This window comes from Salmo salar, chromosome ssa23 (assembly GCF_905237065.1).
Source record: "Salmo salar chromosome ssa23, Ssal_v3.1, whole genome shotgun sequence".
Lineage (NCBI taxonomy): Eukaryota > Metazoa > Chordata > Actinopteri > Salmoniformes > Salmonidae > Salmo > Salmo salar.
Genome location: NC_059464.1, coordinates 45,470,631 through 45,492,253, shown reverse-complemented (window position 1 = coordinate 45,492,253; position 21,623 = coordinate 45,470,631). Strand labels below are relative to the sequence as shown.

At 38.3% G+C, this 21,623-nt stretch overlaps 1 protein-coding gene across 1 annotated transcript in view; it reads left to right on the top strand.

Moving 5' to 3' along the window:
* LOC106584757 (growth arrest-specific protein 2) overlaps window positions 1-21,623 on the top strand; it is a 66,911-nt gene that overhangs the window by 5,846 nt on the left and 39,442 nt on the right. Inside the window, 1 exon segment of the mRNA XM_045706300.1 lies at window positions 59-227. Within this exon segment, the coding sequence (XP_045562256.1) occupies window positions 83-227 (145 nt within the window). The 5' untranslated portion in view covers window positions 59-82.

Below are 21,623 nucleotides of genomic sequence, written 5' to 3'. Positions count from 1 at the left end.
GAGAGCAGGTCTGTGTCTTGTCTCAGTCTTTGACCCCTCTCCTCCTCTCCTTCTATAGGCCAGTGACGTGGAGGTAACCACGATGTGCAGCTCTCTGAGTCCCAAGCAGGTAATTGGCCCAGGCCTGACGGACATGCAGCAGTACAACCAATGGCTGACCAGCCGCCACGAAGCCAGCCTTCTGCCATTGAAAGAAGACCTGGCCCTGTGGCTCACCAACATACTGGGTAAGGATTGTGGGTTTGATTTCCGCTGGGGCCACCCATAAGAAAATGTATGCACTCACTGTTGTAAGTTGCTTTGGATAAAAGCATCTGCTAAATGAATGTATTATTATTATTATTATTATTATTGACCGCTATGGAGAGCCCTTGACAGGGACTCTAGACAGGACAGGGTCTCTAATCAGGGTCTCTAGACAGGGTCTTTAGACAGGACAGGGTCTCTAGACAGGACAGGGTCTCTAGACAGGACAGGGTCTCTAGACAGGATAGGGACTCTAGACAGGATAGGGACTCTAGACAGGACAGGGTCTCTAGACAGGGTCTCAAGACAGGATAGGGACTCTAACCAGGGTCTCTAACCAGGGTTTCAAGACAGGACAGGGTCTCTAATCAGGGTCTCTAATCAGGGTCTCTAGACAGGGTCTCTAGACAGGACAGGGTCTCTAGACAGGACAGGGTCTCTAGACAGGGTCTCTAGACAGGATAGGGACTCTAACCAGGGTCTCTAACCAGGGTTTCAAGACAGGACAGGGTCTCTAGACAGGACAGGGTCTCTAGACAGGACAGGGTCTCTAACCAGGGTCTCTATCAGGGTCTCTAATCAGTGTCTCTAATCAGGGTCTCTAGACAGGACAGGGTCTCTAGACAGGGTCTCTAGACAGGACAGGGTCTCTAACCAGGGTCTCTAACCAGGGTCTCTAGACAGGGTCTCTAGACAGGACAGGGTCTCTAACCAGGGTCTCTAACCAGGGTCTCTAGACAGGGTCTCTAACCAGGGTCTCTAGACAGGGTCTCTAGACAGGACAGGGTCTCTCTAGACAGGGTCTCTAGACAGGACAGGGTCTCTAGACAGGGTCTCTAGACAGGACACAGTCTCTAGGCAGGGTCTCTAGACAGGACACAGTCTCTAGGCAGGGTCTCTAGACAGGGTCTCTAGACAGGACAGGGTCTCTCTAGACAGGGTCTCTAGACAGGACAGGGTCTCTCTAGACAGGGTCTCTAGACAGGACAGGGTCTCTAGACAGGGTCTCTAGACAGGACACAGTCTCTAGGCAGGGTCTCTAGACAGGACAGGGTCTCTAGGCAGGGTCTCTAGACAGGACAGGGTCTCTAGACAGGGTCTCTAACCAGGGTCTCTAGACAGGGTCTCTAGACAGGGTCTCTAGACAGGACACGGTCTCTAGGCAGGGTCTCTAGACAGGGTCCCCTCACACGTTCCCCGCAGCCGGACAACTTTCTCATGGCTTCTGGAGGGAAATGCTGTAGGAATGCTCAACCGGTGTCGCTGTTTGGGGTTTTAGGCTGGGTTTCTTTCTGTACAGCACTTTGAGATATCAGCTGATGTAAGAAGGGCTATAAAAATTGATTTGATTTGATTAATAAGCATCTGTGTTAAGTAAACATGTCAGATAGATGAAAGTGAAGAAAAAAAAGTCTGGTTCAGGCAGACCAGTTAATTAGTCTGCTGGCTGTTTCAGGCAGACCAGTTAGTCTGCTGGCTGTTTCAGGCAGACCAGTTAATTAGTCTGCAGGCTGTTTCAGGTAGACCAGTTAGTCTGCTGGCTGTTTCAGGCAGACCAGTTAGTTAGTCTGCAGGCTTTTTCAGGCAGACCAGTTAGTTAGTCTGCAGGCTGTTTCAGGCAGACCAGTTAGTTAGTCTGCAGGCTGTTTCAGGCAGACCAGTTAGTTAGTCTGCAGGCTGTTTCAGGCAGACCAGTTAGTTAGACTGCAGGCTGTTTCAGGCAGACCAGTTAGTTAGACTGCAGGCTGTTTCAGGCAGACCAGTTAGTTAGCCTGCAGGCTATTTCAGGCAGACCAGTTAGTTAGTCTGCAGGCTGTTTCAGGCAGACCAGTTAGTCTGCGGGCTGTTTCAGGCAGACCAGTTAGTTAGACTGCAGGCTGTTTCAGGCAGACCAGTTAGTTAGTCTGCAGGCTGTTTCAGGCAGACCAGTTAGTCTGCGGGCTGTTTCAGGCAGACCAGTTAGTCAGACTGCAGGCTTTTTCAGGCAGACCAGTTAGTTAGTCTGCAGGCTGTTTCAGGCAGACCAGTTAGTTAGTCTGCGGGCTGTTTCAGGCAGACCAGTTAGTTAGACTGCAGGCTGTTTCAGGCAGACCAGTTAGTTAGTCTGCAGGCTGTTTCAGGCAGACCAGTTAGTTAGACTGCAGGCTGTTTCAGGCAGACCAGTTAGTTAGACTGCAGGCTGTTTCAGGCAGACCAGTTAGTTAGCCTGCAGGCTATTTCAGGCAGACCAGTTAGTTAGTCTGCAGGCTGTTTCAGGCAGACCAGTTAGTTAGACTGCAGGCTGTTTCAGGCAGACCAGTTAGTTAGACTGCAGGCTGTTTCAGGCAGACCAGTTAGTTAGTCTGCGGGCTGTTTCAGGCAGACCAGTTAGTTAGTCTGCAGGCTTTTTCAGGCAGACCAGTTAGTTAGTCTGCAGGCTGTTTCAGGCAGACCAGTTAGTTAGTCTGCAGGCTGTTTCAGGCAGACCAGTTAGTTAGACTGCAGGCTGTTTCAGGCAGACCAGTTAGTTAGACTGCAGGCTGTTTCAGGCAGACCAGTTAGTTAGCCTGCAGGCTATTTCAGGCAGACCAGTTAGTTAGTCTGCAGGCTGTTTCAGGCAGACCAGTTAGTTAGACTGCAGGCTGTTTCAGGCAGACCAGTTAGTTAGTCTGCAGGCTGTTTCAGGCAGACCAGTTAGTTAGACTGCAGGCTGGTTCAGTCATGGGGTTGTGACTGAGCATAGTTCAGGAAGCAGTTTGATGTTGCTGTCTGATTTGCAAAGCCGTCCATAGCATATCCTATTCATACTGGTTCAAATACATGGACACATTGAACAGAAAACCATCTGTGTTACATCATAGTGTATACTAAGTTTCACCTTAAGGCGTATCTGAAATATTGTTTAAACATGCAAATTAGCTGATATCTCATTCCGGACACTGGATGAAGTCAGCCTAAATATTTTGTTTTCATTTTGTTTTAAGACACTGGACTTATACATAGCAGATTGTGACTTTCGGGAAATGGCAGTTAAAGACAAGTAAACTGAATTTAGATGACCAAACACCCATTTGGACCCAATCAACATCTATCTCTTCAAAGTAAGTTACAAGCTACATATTGTGCAGTTTGTAACATTCTCTATGAAATTAGCTGTATGTCCATGTTAAAGTGGTTACAATTAATGAATTGTACTATGATAAAGAAATGAAAATAGACTTTCACAGATTTTCATCAACTTTTTATTTGTACTTTTTGAAAATACTAATATTAATGGACCAAAATACCAATAAAAATCTGAAGATTTTGAAATGGATTAAACATTTTTTGTAGAGCTTGGTGCTTGCAATGCGAAGGTTGTGGGGTTCGATTCCCACAGGGACCAGTACGGAGAAAAATAGTGTGAAAATGTACTCACTGTAAGTGGCTCTGGAGCGGCTGGTAGCTTAGTGGTTAGAGCGTTGGGCCAGTAACCGAAAGGTTGCTAGATCGAATCCCCGAGCTGACAAGGTACAATTTGTCGTTCTGCCCCTGAACAAGGCTGTTAACCCACTGTTCCTAGGCCGTAATTGTAAATAAGGATTTGTTCTTAACTGACTTGCCTAGTTAAACAAAAGTGAAATAAAGAAATACAATTAAAATAAGAGCGTCTGCTAAATGACTCACTACTTACTGTAAGTGGCTCTGGATAAGAGAGTCTGCTAAATGACTCACTACTGTAAGTGGCTCTGGATAAGAGAGTCTGCTAAATGACTCACTACTGTAAGTGGCTCTGGATAAGAGAGTCTGCTAAATGACTCAGTACTGTAAGTGGCTCTGGATAAGAGAGTCTGCTAAATGACTCACTACTTACTGTAAGTGGCTCTAGATAAGAGCGTCTGCTAAATGACTCACTACTATAAGTGGCTCTGAATCAGAGCGTCTGCTAAATGACTCACTACTGTAAGTGGCTCTGAATCAGAGCGTCTGCTAAATGACTCACTACTGTAAGTGGCTCTGAATCAGAGCGTCTGCTAAATGACTCACTACTGTAAGTGGCTCTGAATCAGAGCGTCTGCTAACCCTGTGGTACCTGGTCTTAAACACTGGGGATGAACTGTGGAGTAAAGGCCTGTTTGCTGTCTGAGTTTAACGCGCAAATACCTTTTGTAGCCTATTCAGCTTCAGCCATTATTCATTATTCCCTTTAATTTGTATGGATTCTCCAGGGTCTTCCTGTTTTTCCTGTTGATCTGGAGGCCGTTAACAAACATTAACGAGGCTGGAATGGAGAGTGGGGTCACACACGCTTTGAAACCTTCTCCTCCTAATTGAATAATTGTTATTATTAGCATCTTTAGTTGCCTAATGTACGACGTACGATAGGAAGAAGTTCAGTTGTAGACTACTGTGTAATCCATCACTGTGGGAGTTGTTTTGCATGATAATTGTTCCGTATATCAGCAGCCTCCTTATTCCAGGAAGTGCATGTAATCAGTATATTATGTTTCATCCAATCTGACCCTATAGAAGACCCATCTACTTATCTGTCAGGCCATATCTGTTAGCTGTGTGTGTGTGTGTGTACGTCGGGCCCTATCTGTTAGCTGTGTGTGTGCGTGCACTTGTGTGTCAGGCCCTATCTGTTGGCATAGGGTAGCCAGCTGAGGTGTGGCTTCTCTGAGGTGTGGCTTCTCTGAGGTGTGGCTTCTCTGAGGTGTGGTTAGCCTGGGGGTGGTTAGCCTGGGGGTGGAGGGTGAGAGGAGACTAGAGTAAAAAGACACATCACACTGTTTATCTAGCTTTGCTTGTGGCGTGCTAGCCTTGTGGGGCGCTAGCCTTGTGGGGCGCTAGCCTTGTGGGGCGCTAGGCTTGTGGGGCGCTAGCCTTGTGGGGCGCTAGCCTTGTGGCGCTAGCCATTTGCAAATAGCCTTTTACTGTTGATATTTTCCTTCATGATTGACTACAATGCAGAATGTTCATCTGCAGGCTAGACGGCACAGTGCATAAAAAAAGAGTAATTTGTCTCTAAAAACTGTACATGTCAGATCCTCAATGAGAGAGGGGAAGGGGACTGAGAATAAGGCAGGAGTTTATAGAGGGTATTACCCTCTCTCTCTGTCTCTGTGTCTTTGTGTCTCTCTCTCTCTCTGTCTCTGTCTCTCTCTGCGTCTCTCTCTGTGCTCAATTACCACATTTGGAACTCATTAAAACTCTGGAACTCCTTCCTTTACCCAAAGAGATGAAGACAGAAATCCCCCTGGTTAGTTTTCCACAGTTAGACACCCCACTGCCACCTCCTATTGCGGTCAGAATGATCTAACTGAGAGGGAATGGTCGTCTGGACGCCAGTCAACTAGAAAGACCATATGTTGATCACTGTTCTATCTCTGCTGCACTGTGTGTGTGTGTTCTGTGTGGGAAGTGTGAGTGTTCTCTGTGAAGGATAACGAGGCGTTACTATGCAACATGCCAGCTCTGGCTTGTTCAAACTTTGTCTTTGTCTGCTCTTATGTTTTCAGATGTTGTAGGAACTATGGGCTACTATTAGATCAGTGGGCTACTATTCGAACAGTGGGCTACTATTAGAACTATAGAACTATGGGCTACTATTAGAACTATGGGCTAGTATTAGAACTATAGGCTACTATTAGAACTATGGGCTACTGTTAGAACTATGGGCTACTATTATAACTATGGGCTACTATTAGAAATATGGGCTACTATTAGAAATATGGGCTACTATTAGAACTATGGGCTACTATTAGAATTATATAACTATAGGCTACTATTAGAACTATAGAACTATGGGCTACTATTGGAACTATTGGCTACTATTAGAACTATAGGCTACTATTAGAACTATGGGCTACTGTTAGAACTATGGGCTACTGTTAGAACTATGGGCTACTGTTAGAACTATGGGCTACTGTTAGAACTATGGGCTACTATTGGAACTATGGGCTACTATTAGAACTATAGGCTACTATTAGAACTATAGAACTATAGGCTACCATTAGAACAATAGGGCACTATTATAACCATGGGCTACTTTAGGCTATTAGTAGAACTATGGGCTACTATTAGAACTCTAGGCTAGTATTAGAACTATGGGCTACTATTATAAATATGGGCTACTATTAGAATTATGGGCTACTATTAGAATTATATAACTATAGGCTACTATTAGAACTATAGGCTACTATTAGAACTATGGGTTACTATTTGAACTATGGGCTACTATTAGAACTATAGACCTATAGGCTACTAATAGAACTATGGGCTAATATTAGAACTATGGGCTACTATTAGAATTATATAACTATAGGCTACTTTTAGATCTATGGGCTACTATTAGAACTATAGAACTATAAGCTTCGATTAGAACTATAGGCTACTATTAGACCTATGGGTTACTATTAGAACTATGGGCTACTATTAGGACTATGGGCTACTATTAGAACTATGGGCTACTATTAGAACTATAGACCTATAGGCTACTGTTAGAACTGTGGGCTACTGTTAGAACTATGGGCTACTATTATAACTATGGGCTACTATTAGAACTATAGAACTATAGGCTACTATTAGACCTATGGGCTACTATTAGAACTATAGAACTATAGGCTACTATTAGAACTATGGGCTACTATTAGAACTATGCGCTACTATTAGAGCTATGGGCTACTATTAGAACTATAGGCTACTATTAGAACTATGGGCTACTATTAGAACTATGGGCTAGTTCTAACTATTATAACTATAGGCTGTTATTAGAACTATGGATTACTATTAGAACTTTGGGCTACTATTACAACTATAGTACTATAGGCTACTATTAGAACTCTAGGCTGCTATTAGAACTATGGGCTACTATTTCAACTATGGGCTACTATTAGAATTATATAGCTATAGGCTACTATTAGAACTATAGAACTATGGGCTACTATTGGAACTATTGGCTACTATTAGAACTATAGGCTACTATTAGAACTATGGGCTACTGTTAGAACTATGGGCTACTGTTAGAACTATGGGCTACTGTTAGAACTATGGGCTACTGTTAGAACTATGGGCTACTATTGGAACTATGGGCTACTATTAGAACTATAGGCTACTATTAGAACTATAGAACTATAGGCTACCATTAGAACAATAGGGCACTATTATAACCATGGGCTACTTTAGGCTATTAGTAGAACTATGGGCTACTATTAGAACTATGGGCTACTATTTGAACTATGGGCTACTATTAGAACTCTAGGCTAGTATTAGAACTATGGGCTACTATTATAAATATGGGCTACTATTAGAATTATGGGCTACTATTAGAATTATATAACTATAGGCTACTATTAGAACTATAGGCTACTATTAGAACTATGGGTTACTATTTGAACTATGGGCTACTATTAGAACTATAGACCTATAGGCTACTAATAGAACTATGGGCTAATATTAGAACTATGGGCTACTATTATAATTATATAACTATAGGCTACTTTTAGATCTATGGGCTACTATTAGAACTATAGAACTATAAGCTTCGATTAGAACTATAGGCTACTATTAGACCTATGGGTTACTATTAGAACTATGGGCTACTATTAGGACTATGGGCTACTATTAGAACTATGGGCTACTATTAGAACTATAGACCTATAGGCTACTGTTAGAACTGTGGGCTACTGTTAGAACTATGGGCTACTATTATAACTATGGGCTACTATTAGAACTATAGAACTATAGGCTACTATTAGACCTATAGGCTACTATTAGAACTATAGAACTATAGGCTACTATTAGAACTATGGGCTACTATTAGAACTATGCGCTACTATTAGAGCTATGGGCTACTATTAGAACTATAGGCTACTATTAGAACTGTGGGCTACTATTAGAACTATGGGCTAGTTCTAACTATTATAACTATAGGCTGTTATTAGAACTATGGATTACTATTAGAACTTTGGGCTACTATTACAACTATAGTACTATAGGCTACTATTAGAACTCTAGGCTGCTATTAGAACTATGGGCTACTATTTCAACTATGGGCTACTATTAGAATTATATAACTATAGGCTACTATTAGAACTATGGGCTACTATTAGAACTATAGAACTATAGGCTACTATTAGAACTATAGGCTACTATTATAACTATGGGCTACTATTAGAACTATGGGCTAGTTCTAACTATTATAACTATGGGCTACTATTAGAACTATAGAACTATAGGCTACTTTTAGAACTATGGCCTACTATTAGAACTATAGGCTACTATTAGAACTATGGGCTACTATTAGAACTATGGGCTACTATTAGAGCTATGGGTTACTATTAGAACTATGGGCTACTTTTAGAACTGTAGGCTACTATTAGAACTATGGGCCACTATTAGAACTGTTGGCCACTATTAGAACTATAGACCTATAGGCTACTGTTAGAACTATGGGCAACTGTTAGAACTATGGGCTACTGTTAGAACTATGGGCTACTATTGGAACTATGGGCTACTATTAGAACTATGGGCTACTATTAGAACTATAGGCTACTATTAGAACTATAGAACTATAGGCTACCATTAGAACAATAGGGCACTATTATAACCATGGGCTACTTTAGGCTATTAGTAGAACTATGGGCTACTATTAGAACTATGGGCTACTATTAGAACTATGGGCTACTATTTGAACTATGGGCTACTATTAGAACTCTAGGCTAGTATTAGAACTATGGGCTACTATTATAAATATGGGCTACTATTAGAACTATGGGCTACTATTTCAACTATGGGCTACTATTAGAATTATATAACTATAGGCTACTATTAGAACTATGGGCTACTATTAGAACTATATAACTATAGGCTACTATTAGAACTATGGGCTACTATTAGAACTATGGGCTACTATTAGAATTATATAACTATAGAACTATAAGCTTCTATTAGAACTATAGGCTACTATTAGACCTATGGGTTACTATTAGAACTATGGGCTACTATTAGGACTATGGGCTACTATTAGAACTATGGGCTACTATTAGAACTATGGGCTACTATTAGAACTATAGACCTATAGGCTACTGTTAGAACTATGGGCTACTATTAGAACTATGGGCTACTATTAAAACTATGGGCTACTATTAGAACTATAGAACTATAGGCTACTATTAGACCTATGGGCTACTATTAGAACTATAGAACTATAGGCTACTATTAGAACTATGGGCTACTATTAGAACTATGGGCTAGTTCTAACTATTATAACTATAGGCTGTTATTAGAACTATGGATTACTATTAGAACTTTGGGCTACTATTAGAACTATAGGCTACTATTAGAACTCTAGGCTGCTATTAGAACTATGGGCTACTATTTCAACTATGGGCTACTATTAGAATTATATAACTATAGGCTACTATTAGAACTATGGGCTACTATTAGAACTATACAACTATAGGCTACTATTAGAACTATAGGCTACTATTAGAACTATGGGCTAGTTCTAACTATTATAACTATGGGCTACTATTAGAACTATAGGCTACTTTTAGAACTATAGCCTACTATTAGAACTATAGGCTACTATTAGAACTATGGGCTACTATTAGAACTATGGGCTACTATTAGAACTATAGACCTATAGGCTACTGTTAGAACTGTGGGCTACTGTTAGAACTATGGGCTACTATTAGAACTATGGGCTACTATTAGAACTATAGAACTATAGGCTACTATTAGACCTATAGAACTATAGGCTACTATTAGACCTATGGGCTACTATTAGAACTATAGAACTATAGGCTACTATTAGAACTATGGGCTACTATTAGAACTATGCGCTACTATTAGAGCTACGGGCTACTATTAGAACTATAGGCTACTATTAGAACTATGGGCTACTATTAGAACTATGGGCTAGTTCTAACTATTATAACTATAGGCTGTTATTAGAACTATGGATTACTATTAGAACTTTGGGCTACTATTACAACTATAGTACTATAGGCTACTATTAGAACTCTAGGCTGCTATTAGAACTATGGGCTACTATTTCAACTATGGGCTACTATTAGAATTATATAACTATAGGCTACTATTAGAACTATGGGCTACTATTAGAACTATAGAACTATAGGCTACTATTAGAACTATAGGCTACTATTAGAACTATGGGCTACTATTAGAACTATGGGCTAGTTCTAACTATTATAACTATGGGCTACTATTAGAACTATAGAACTATAGGCTACTTTTAGAACTATAGCCTACTATTAGAACTATAGGCTACTATTAGAACTATGGGCTACTATTAGAACTATGGGCTACTATTAGAGCTATGGGTTACTATTAGAACTGTAGGCTACTATTAGAACTATGGGCCACTATTAGAACTGTGGGCCACTATTAGAACTATAGACCTATAGGCTACTGTTAGAACTATGGGCAACTGTTAGAACTATGGGCTACTGTTAGAACTATGGGCTACTATTGGAACTATGGGCTACTATTAGAACTATGGGCTACTATTAGAACTATAGGCTACTATTAGAACTATAGAACTATGGGCTACCATTAGAACAATAGGGCACTATTATAACCATGGGCTACTTTAGGCTATTAGTAGAACTATGGGCTACTATTAGAACTATGGGCTACTATTAGAACTATGGGCTACTATTTGAACTATGGGCTACTATTAGAACTCTAGGCTAGTATTAGAACTATGGGCTACTATTATAAATATGGGCTACTATTAGAATTATGGGCTACTATTAGAATTATATAACTATAGGCTACTATTAGAACTATAGGCTACTATTAGAACTATGGGTTACTATTTGAACTATGGGCTACTATTAGAACTATAGACCTATAGGCTACTAATAGAACTATGGGCTACTATTAGAACTATGGGCTACTATTAGAATTATATAACTATAGAACTATAAGCTTCTATTAGAACTATAGGCTACTATTAGACCTATGGGTTACTATTAGAACTATGGGCTACTATTAGGACTATGGGCTACTATTAGAACTATGGGCTACTATTAGAACTATGGGCTACTATTAGAACTATAGACCTATAGGCTACTGTTAGAAATATGGGCTACTATTAGAACTATGGGCTACTATTAGAACTATGGGCTACTATTAGAACTATAGAACTATAGGCTACTATTAGACCTATTGGCTACTATTAGAACTATAGAACTATAGGCTACTATTAGAACTATGGGCTACTATTAGAACTATGGGCTAGTTCTAACTATTATAACTATATGCTGTTATTAGAACTATGGATTACTATTAGAACTTTGGGCTACTATTAGAACTATAGGCTACTATTAGAACTCTAGGCTGCTATTAGAACTATGGGCTACTATTTCAACTATGGGCTACTATTAGAATTATATAACTATAGGCTACTATTAGAACTATGGGCTACTATTAGAACTATACAACTATAGGCTACTATTAGAACTATAGGCTACTATTAGAACTATGGGCTACTATTAGAACTATGGGCTAGTTCTAACTATTATAACTATGGGCTACTATTAGAACTATAGAACTATAGGCTACTTTTAGAACTATAGCCTACTATTAGAACTATAGGCTACTATTAGAACTATGGGCTACTATTAGAACTATGGGCTACTATTAGAACTATGGGTTACTATTAGAACTATGGGCTACTTTTTAGAACTGTAGGCTACTATTAGAACTATGGGCCACTATTAGAACTGTGGGCCACTATTAGAACTATAGACCTATAGGCTACTGTTAGAACTATGGGCAACTGTTAGAACTGTGGGGTACTGTTAGAACTATGCGCTACTATTAGAGCTATGGGCTACTTTTAGAACAAAAGGCTAGTTCTAACTATTAGAACTATAGGCTGTTATTAGAACTATGGATTACTATTAGAACTATGGGCTACTATTAGAACTATAGAACTATAGGCTACTATTAGAACTATGGGCTACTATTAGAACTATGGCCTACTATTAGGACTATGGGCTACTATTAGAATAATAGAACTATAGGCTACTATTAGAACTATGGGCTACTATTAGAACTATAGAACAATAGGCTACTATTAGAACTATAAGCTTCAATTAGAACTATGGGCTACTATTAGAACTGGGCTAGTTATAACTATTATAACTATAGGCTACTATTAGAACTATGGGCTACTATTAGAACTATAGAACTATAGACTACTATTAGAACTATAGGCTACTATTATAACTATTAGGCTACTATTATAACTATTGGCTACTATTAGAACTATGGGCTACTATTAGAGCTATGGGCTACTATTAGAACAGAAGGCTAGTTCTAACTATTAGAACAAAAGGCTAGTTCTATCTATTAGAAATATGGGCTTCTATTAGAACTATGGGCTACTATTAGAACAATGGGCTACTATTAGAACAATGGGCTACTATTAGAACTATGGTCTAGTATTATGTCACACTTGTCGTAGTGATGAGACCAAAACGCAGCAGGGAAATGTATACTCATCTTCTTTAATATAAGGAAAGAAGGCAAACCCAAAATAAACATGTATACAAAAAGAAACACACCGACAATAAGCAGTCCTGTAAGGCTTGATGCTATACACGGAACAATCTCCCACAAATGACAAACACAAACACACCCTAATATATGGGACTCTCAATCAAAGGCAAATAGACAACACCTGCCTTCAACTGAGAGTCCCAACCCCAATTAACCAAACATAGAAACAGACACACTAGACTAAACATAGAATACATGAAAATCAAACAGTGCCCAAAAACCCCGGAATACTTAAATCAAATGCCCTTCTAGAAAAACACCACCCTGAACCACATAAAACAAATACCCACTGCCACGTCCTGACCAAACTACAATAACAATTAACCCTTATACTGGCCAGGACGTGACATATTAGAACTACTGGCTACTATTAGAATTATATAACTATAGGCTACTATTAGAACTATGGGCTACTATTTCAACTATAGGACTATAGGCTACTATTAGAACTATAGGCTACTATTACAACTATGGGCTACTATTAGAACTATGGGCTACTCTTAGAACTATGGGCTAGTTCTAACTATTATAATTATAGGCTACTATTAGAACTATATAACTATTGGCTACTATTAGAACTATGGGCTACTGTTAGAACTATGGGCTACTATTGGGACTATGGGCTACTATTAGAACTACTATTAGAACAAAAGGCTAGTTCTAACTATTAGAACTATGGGCTAATATTAGAACTATGGGCTACTATTAGAACTATGGGCAACTATTACAACGTTGGGCTACTATTAGAACTATGGGCTACTGTTAGAACTATGGGCTACTGTTAGAACTACGGGCTACTATTAGAACAAAAGGCTAGTTCTAACTATTAGAACTATGGGCTACTATTAGAACTATGGGCTACTATTAGAACTATGGGCTACTTTTAGAACTATGGGCTAATATTAGAACTATGGGCTACTATTAGAACTATGGGCTACTGTTAGAACTATGGGCTACTGTTAGAACTATGGGCTACTGTTAGAACTATGGGCTACTATTAGAACTATGGGCTACTATTAGAACAAAAGGCTAGTTCTGACTATTAGAACTATGGGCTACTATTAGAACTATGGGCTACTATTAGAGCTATGGGCTACTATTAGAACTATGGGCTACTATTAGAACTATGGGCTACTGTTAGAACTATGGGCTACTGTTAGAACTATGGGCTACTATTAGAACTACTATTAGAACAAAAGGCTAGTTCTAACTATTACAACTATGGGCTACTATTAGAACTATGGGCTACTATTAGAACTGCTATTAGAACAAAAGGCTAGTTCTAACTATTACAACTGTGGGCTACTATTAGAACTATGGGCTACTATTAGAACTATGGGCTACTATTAGAACTTTGGGCTACTATTACAACTATAGTACTATAGGCTACTATTAGAACTCTAGGCTGCTATTAGAACTATGGGCTACTATTTCAACTATGGGCTACTATTAGAATTATATAACTATAGGCTACTATTAGAACTATGGGCTACTATTAGAACTATAGAACTATAGGCTACTATTAGAACTATAGGCTACTATTATAACTATGGGCTACTATTAGAACTATGGGCTAGTTCTAACTATTATAACTATGGGCTACTATTAGAACTATAGAACTATAGGCTACTTTTAGAACTATAGCCTACTATTAGAACTATAGGCTACTATTAGAACTATGGGCTACTATTAGAACTATGGGCTACTATTAGAGCTATGGGTTACTATTAGAACTATGGGCTACTTTTAGAACTGTAGGCTACTATTAGAACTATGGGCCACTATTAGAACTGTTGGCCACTATTAGAACTATAGACCTATAGGCTACTGTTAGAACTATGGGCAACTGTTAGAACTATGGGCTACTGTTAGAACTATGGGCTACTATTGGAACTATGGGCTACTATTAGAACTATGGGCTACTATTAGAACTATAGGCTACTATTAGAACTATAGAACTATAGGCTACCATTAGAACTATGGGCTACTATTAGAACTATATAACTATAGGCTACTATTAGAACTATGGGCTACTATTAGAACTATATAACTATAGGCTACTATTAGAACTATGGGCTACTATTAGAACTATGGGCTACTATTAGAATTATATAACTATAGAACTATAAGCTTCTATTAGAACTATAGGCTACTATTAGACCTATGGCTTACTATTAGAACTATGGGCTACTATTAGGACTATGGGCTACTATTAGAACTATGGTCTACTATTAGAACTATGGGCTACTATTAGAACTATAGACCTATAGGCTACTGTTAGAACTATGGGCTACTATTAGAACTATGGGCTACTATTAAAACTATGGGCTACTATTAGAACTATAGAACTATAGGCTACTATTAGACCTATGGGCTACTATTAGAACTATAGAACTATAGGCTACTATTAGAACTATGGGCTACTATTAGAACTATGGGCTAGTTTTAACTATTATAACTATAGGCTGTTATTAGAACTATGGATTACTATTAGAACTTTGGGCTACTATTAGAACTATAGGCTACTATTAGAACTCTAGGCTGCTATTAGAACTATGGGCTACTATTTCAACTATGGGCTACTATTAGAATTATATAACTATAGGCTACTATTAGAACTATGGGCTACTATTAGAACTATACAACTATAGGCTACTATTAGAACTATAGGCTACTATTAGAACTATGGGCTACTATTAGAACTATGGGCTAGTTCTAACTATTATAACTATGGGCTACTATTAGAACTATAGGCTACTTTTAGAACTATAGCCTACTATTAGAACTATAGGCTACTATTAGAACTATGGGCTACTATTAGAACTATGGGCTACTATTAGAACTATAGACCTATAGGCTACTGTTAGAACTGTGGGCTACTGTTAGAACTATGGGCTACTATTAGAACTATGGGCTACTATTAGAACTATAGAACTATAGGCTACTATTAGACCTATAGAACTATAGGCTACTATTAGACCTATGGGCTACTATTAGAACTATAGAACTATAGGCTACTATTAGAACTATGGGCTACTATTAGAACTATGCGCTACTATTAGAGCTACGGGCTACTATTAGAACTATAGGCTACTATTAGAACTATGGGCTACTATTAGAACTATGGGCTAGTTCTAACTATTATAACTATAGGCTGTTATTAGAACTATGGATTACTATTAGAACTTTGGGCTACTATTACAACTATAGTACTATAGGCTACTATTAGAACTCTAGGCTGCTATTAGAACTATGGGCTACTATTTCAACTATGGGCTACTATTAGAATTATATAACTATAGGCTACTATTAGAACTATGGGCTACTATTAGAACTATAGAACTATAGGCTACTATTAGAACTATAGGCTACTATTAGAACTATGGGCTACTATTAGAACTATGGGCTAGTTCTAACTATTATAACTATGGGCTACTATTAGAACTATAGAACTATAGGCTACTTTTAGAACTATAGCCTACTATTAGAACTATAGGCTACTATTAGAACTATGGGCTACTATTAGAGCTATGGGTTACTATTAGAACTATGGGCTACTTTTAGAACTGTAGGCTACTATTAGAACTATGGGCCACTATTAGAACTGTGGGCCACTATTAGAACTATAGACCTATAGGCTACTGTTAGAACTATGGGCAACTGTTAGAACTATGGGCTACTGTTAGAACTATGGGCTACTATTGGAACTATGGGCTACTATTAGAACTATGGGCTACTATTAGAACTATAGGCTACTATTAGAACTATAGAACTATAGGCTACCATTAGAACAATAGGGCACTATTATAACCATGGGCTACTTTAGGCTATTAGTAGAACTATGGGCTACTATTAGAACTATGGGCTACTATTAGAACTATGGGCTACTATTTGAACTATGGGCTACTATTAGAACTCTAGGCTAGTATTAGAACTATGGGCTACTATTATAAATATGGGCTACTATTAGAATTATGGGCTACTATTAGAATTATATAACTATAGGCTACTATTAGAACTATAGGCTACTATTAGAACTATGGGTTACTATTTGAACTATGGGCTACTATTAGAACTATAGACCTATAGGCTACTAATAGAACTATGGGCTACTATTAGAACTATGGGCTACTATTAGAATTATATAACTATAGAACTATAAGCTTCTATTAGAACTATAGGCTACTATTAGACCTATGGGTTACTATTAGAACTATGGGCTACTATTAGGACTATGGGCTACTATTAGAACTATGGGCTACTATTAGAACTATGGGCTACTATTAGAACTATAGACCTATAGGCTACTGTTAGAACTATGGGCTACTATTAGAACTATGGGCTACTATTAGAACTATGGGCTACTATTAGAACTATAGAACTATAGGCTACTATTAGACCTATTGGCTACTATTAGAACTATAGAACTATAGGCTACTATTAGAACTATGGGCTACTATTAGAACTATGGGCTAGTTCTAACTATTATAACTATAGGCTGTTATTAGAACTATGGATTACTATTAGAACTTTGGGCTACTATTAGAACTATAGGCTACTATTAGAACTCTAGGCTGCTATTAGAACTATGGGCTACTATTTCAACTATGGGCTACTATTAGAATTATATAACTATAGGCTACTATTAGAACTATGGGCTACTATTAGAACTATACAACTATAGGCTACTATTAGAACTATAGGCTACTATTAGAACTATGGGCTACTATTAGAACTATGGGCTAGTTCTAACTATTATAACTATGGGCTACTATTAGAACTATAGAACTATAGGCTACTTTTAGAACTATAGCCTACTATTAGAACTATAGGCTACTATTAGAACTATGGGCTACTATTAGAACTATGGGCTACTATTAGAACTATGGGTTACTATTAGAACTATGGGCTACTTTTAGAACTGTAGGCTACTATTAGAACTATGGGCCACTATTAGAACTGTGGGCCACTATTAGAACTATAGACCTATAGGCTACTGTTAGAACTATGGGCAACTGTTAGAACTGTGGGGTACTGTTAGAACTATGCGCTACTATTAGAGCTATGGGCTACTTTTAGAACAAAAGGCTAGTTCTAACTATTAGAACTATAGGCTGTTATTAGAACTATGGATTACTATTAGAACTATGGGCTACTATTAGAACTATAGAACTATAGGCTACTATTAGAACTATGGGCTACTATTAGAACTATGGCCTACTATTAGGACTATGGGCTACTATTAGAATAATAGAACTATAGGCTACTATTAGAACTATGGGCTACTATTAGAACTATAGAACAATAGGCTACTATTAGAACTATAAGCTTCAATTAGAACTATGGGCTACTATTAGAACTGGGCTAGTTATAACTATTATAACTATAGGCTACTATTAGAACTATGGGCTACTATTAGAACTATGGGCTACTATTAGAACTATAGAACTATAGACTACTATTAGAACTATAGGCTACTATTATAACTATTAGGCTACTATTATAACTATTGGCTACTATTAGAACTATGGGCTACTATTAGAGCTATGGGCTACTATTAGAACAGAAGGCTAGTTCTAACTATTAGAACAAAAGGCTAGTTCTATCTATTAGAAATATGGGCTTCTATTAGAACTATGGGCTACTATTAGAACAATGGGCTACTATTAGAACAATGGGCTACTATTAGAACTATGGTCTAGTATTATGTCACACTTGTCGTAGTGATGAGACCAAAACGCAGCAGGGAAATGTATACTCATCTTCTTTAATATAAGGAAAGAAGGCAAACCCAAAATAAACATGTATACAAAAAGAAACACACCGACAATAAGCAGTCCTGTAAGGCTTGATGCTATACACGGAACAATCTCCCACAAATGACAAACACAAACACACCCTAATATATGGGACTCTCAATCAAAGGCAAATAGACAACACCTGCCTTCAACTGAGAGTCCCAACCCCAATTAACCAAACATAGAAACAGACACACTAGACTAAACATAGAATACATGAAAATCAAACAGTGCCCAAAAACCCCCGGAATACTTAAATCAAATGCCCTTCTAGAAAAACACCACCCTGAACCACATAAAACAAATACCCACTGCCACGTCCTGACCAAACTACAATAACAATTAACCCTTATACTGGCCAGGACGTGACATATTAGAACTACTGGCTACTATTAGAATTATATAACTATAGGCTACTATTAGAACTATGGGCTACTATTTCAACTATAGGACTATAGGCTACTATTAGAACTATAGGCTACTATTACAACTATGGGCTACTATTAGAACTATGGGCTACTCTTAGAACTATGGGCTAGTTCTAACTATTATAATTATAGGCTACTATTAGAACTATATAACTATTGGCTACTATTAGAACTATGGGCTACTGTTAGAACTATGGGCTACTATTGGGACTATGGGCTACTATTAGAACTACTATTAGAACAAAAGGCTAGTTCTAACTATTAGAACTATGGGCTAATATTAGAACTATGGGCTACTATTAGAACTATGGGCAACTATTACAACGTTGGGCTACTATTAGAACTATGGGCTACTGTTAGAACTATGGGCTACTGTTAGAACTACGGGCTACTATTAGAACAACAGGCTAGTTCTAACTATTAGAACTATGGGCTACTATTAGAACTATGGGCTACTATTAGAACTATGGGCTACTTTTAGAACTATGGGCTAATATTAGAACTATGGGCTACTATTAGAACTATGGGCTACTGTTAGAACTATGGGCTACTGTTAGAACTATGGGCTACTGTTAGAACTATGGGCTACTATTAGAACTATGGGCTACTATTAGAACAAAAGGCTAGTTCTGACTATTAGAACTATGGGCTACTATTAGAACTATGGGCTACTATTAGAGCTATGGGCTACTATTAGAACTATGGGCTACTATTAGAACTATGGGCTACTGTTAGAACTATGGGCTACTGTTAGAACTATGGGCTACTATTGGGACTATGGGCTACTATTAGAACTACTATTAGAACAAAAGGCTAGTTCTAACTATTACAACTATGGGCTACTATTAGAACTATGGGCTACTATTAGAACTGCTATTAGAACAAAAGGCTAGTTCTAACTATTACAACTGTGGGCTACTATTAGAACTATGGGCTACTATTAGAACTATGGGCTACTATTAGAACTATGGGCTACTATTAGAACTATGGGCTACTGTTGGAACTATGGACTACTATTAGAACTATGGGCTACTATTAGAACAAAAGGCTAGTTCTAACTATTAGAACTATGGGCTACTATTAGAACTGTGGGCTACTATTAGAACTATAGCCTACTATTAGAACTATGGGCTACTATTAGAACTATGGGCTACTATTAGGACTATGGGCTACTATTAGAACTATAGGCTACTGTTAGAACTATGGGCTACTGTTAGAACTATGGGCTACTATTGGGACTATGGGCTACTATTAGAACTACTATTAGAACAAAAGGCTAGTTCTAACTATTAGAACTATGGGCTACTATTAGAACTATGGGCTACTATTAGAACTGCTATTAGAACAAAAGGCTAGTTCTAACTATTACAACTGTGGGCTACTATTAGAACTATGGGCTACTATTAGAACTATGGGCTACTATTAGAACTATGGGCTACTATTAGAACTATGGGCTACTGTTGGAACTATGGACTACTATTAGAACTATGGGCTACTATTAGAACAAAAGGCTAGTTCTAACTATTAGAACTATGGGCTACTATTAGAACTGTGGGCTACTATTAGAACTATAGCCTACTATTAGAACTATGGGCTACTATTAGAACTATGGGCTACTATTAGAACTATGGGCTACTATTAGAACTATAGGCTACTGTTAGAACTATGGGCTACTGTTAGAACTATGGGCTACTGTTAGAACTATGGGCTACTATTAGAACCATGGGCTACTATTAGAACTATAGGCTACTGTTAGAACTTTGGGCTACTGTTAGAACTATGGGCTACTGTTAGAACTATGGGCTACTATTAGAACCATGGGCTACTATTAGAACCATGGGCTACTATTAGAACTATGGGCTACTATTAGAACCATGGGCTACTATTAGAACTATAGGCTACTGTTAGAACTATGGGCTTCTGTTAGAACTATGGGCTACTGTTAGAACTATGGGCTACTGTTAGAACCATGGGCTACTATTAGAGCTATGGGCTACTATTAGAACTATGGGCTACTATTAGAACTATGGGCTACTATTAGAACTATGGGCTACTATTAGAACTATGGGCTACTGTTAGAACTATGGGCTACTATTAGAACTATGGGCTACTATTAGAACAAAAGGCTAGTTCTAACTATTAGAACTATGGGCTACTATTAGAACTATGGGCTACTATTAGAACTATAGGCTACTGTTAGAACTATGGGCTACTATTAGAACTGCTATTAGAACAAAAGGCTAGTTCTAACTATTACAACTGTGGGCTACTATTAGAACTATGGGCTACTATTAGAACTATGGGCTACTATTAGAACTATGGGCTACTATTAGAACTATGGGCTACTGTTGGAACTATGGACTACTATTAGAACTATGGGCTACTATTAGAACAAAAGGCTAGTTCTAACTATTAGAACTATTGGCTACTATTAGAACTGTGGGCTACTATTAGAACTATAGCCTACTATTAGAACTATGGGCTACTATTAGAACTATGGGCTACTATTAGAACTATGGGCTACTATTAGAACTATAGGCTACTGTTAGAACTATGGGCTACTGTTAGAACTATGGGCTACTGTTAGAACTATGGG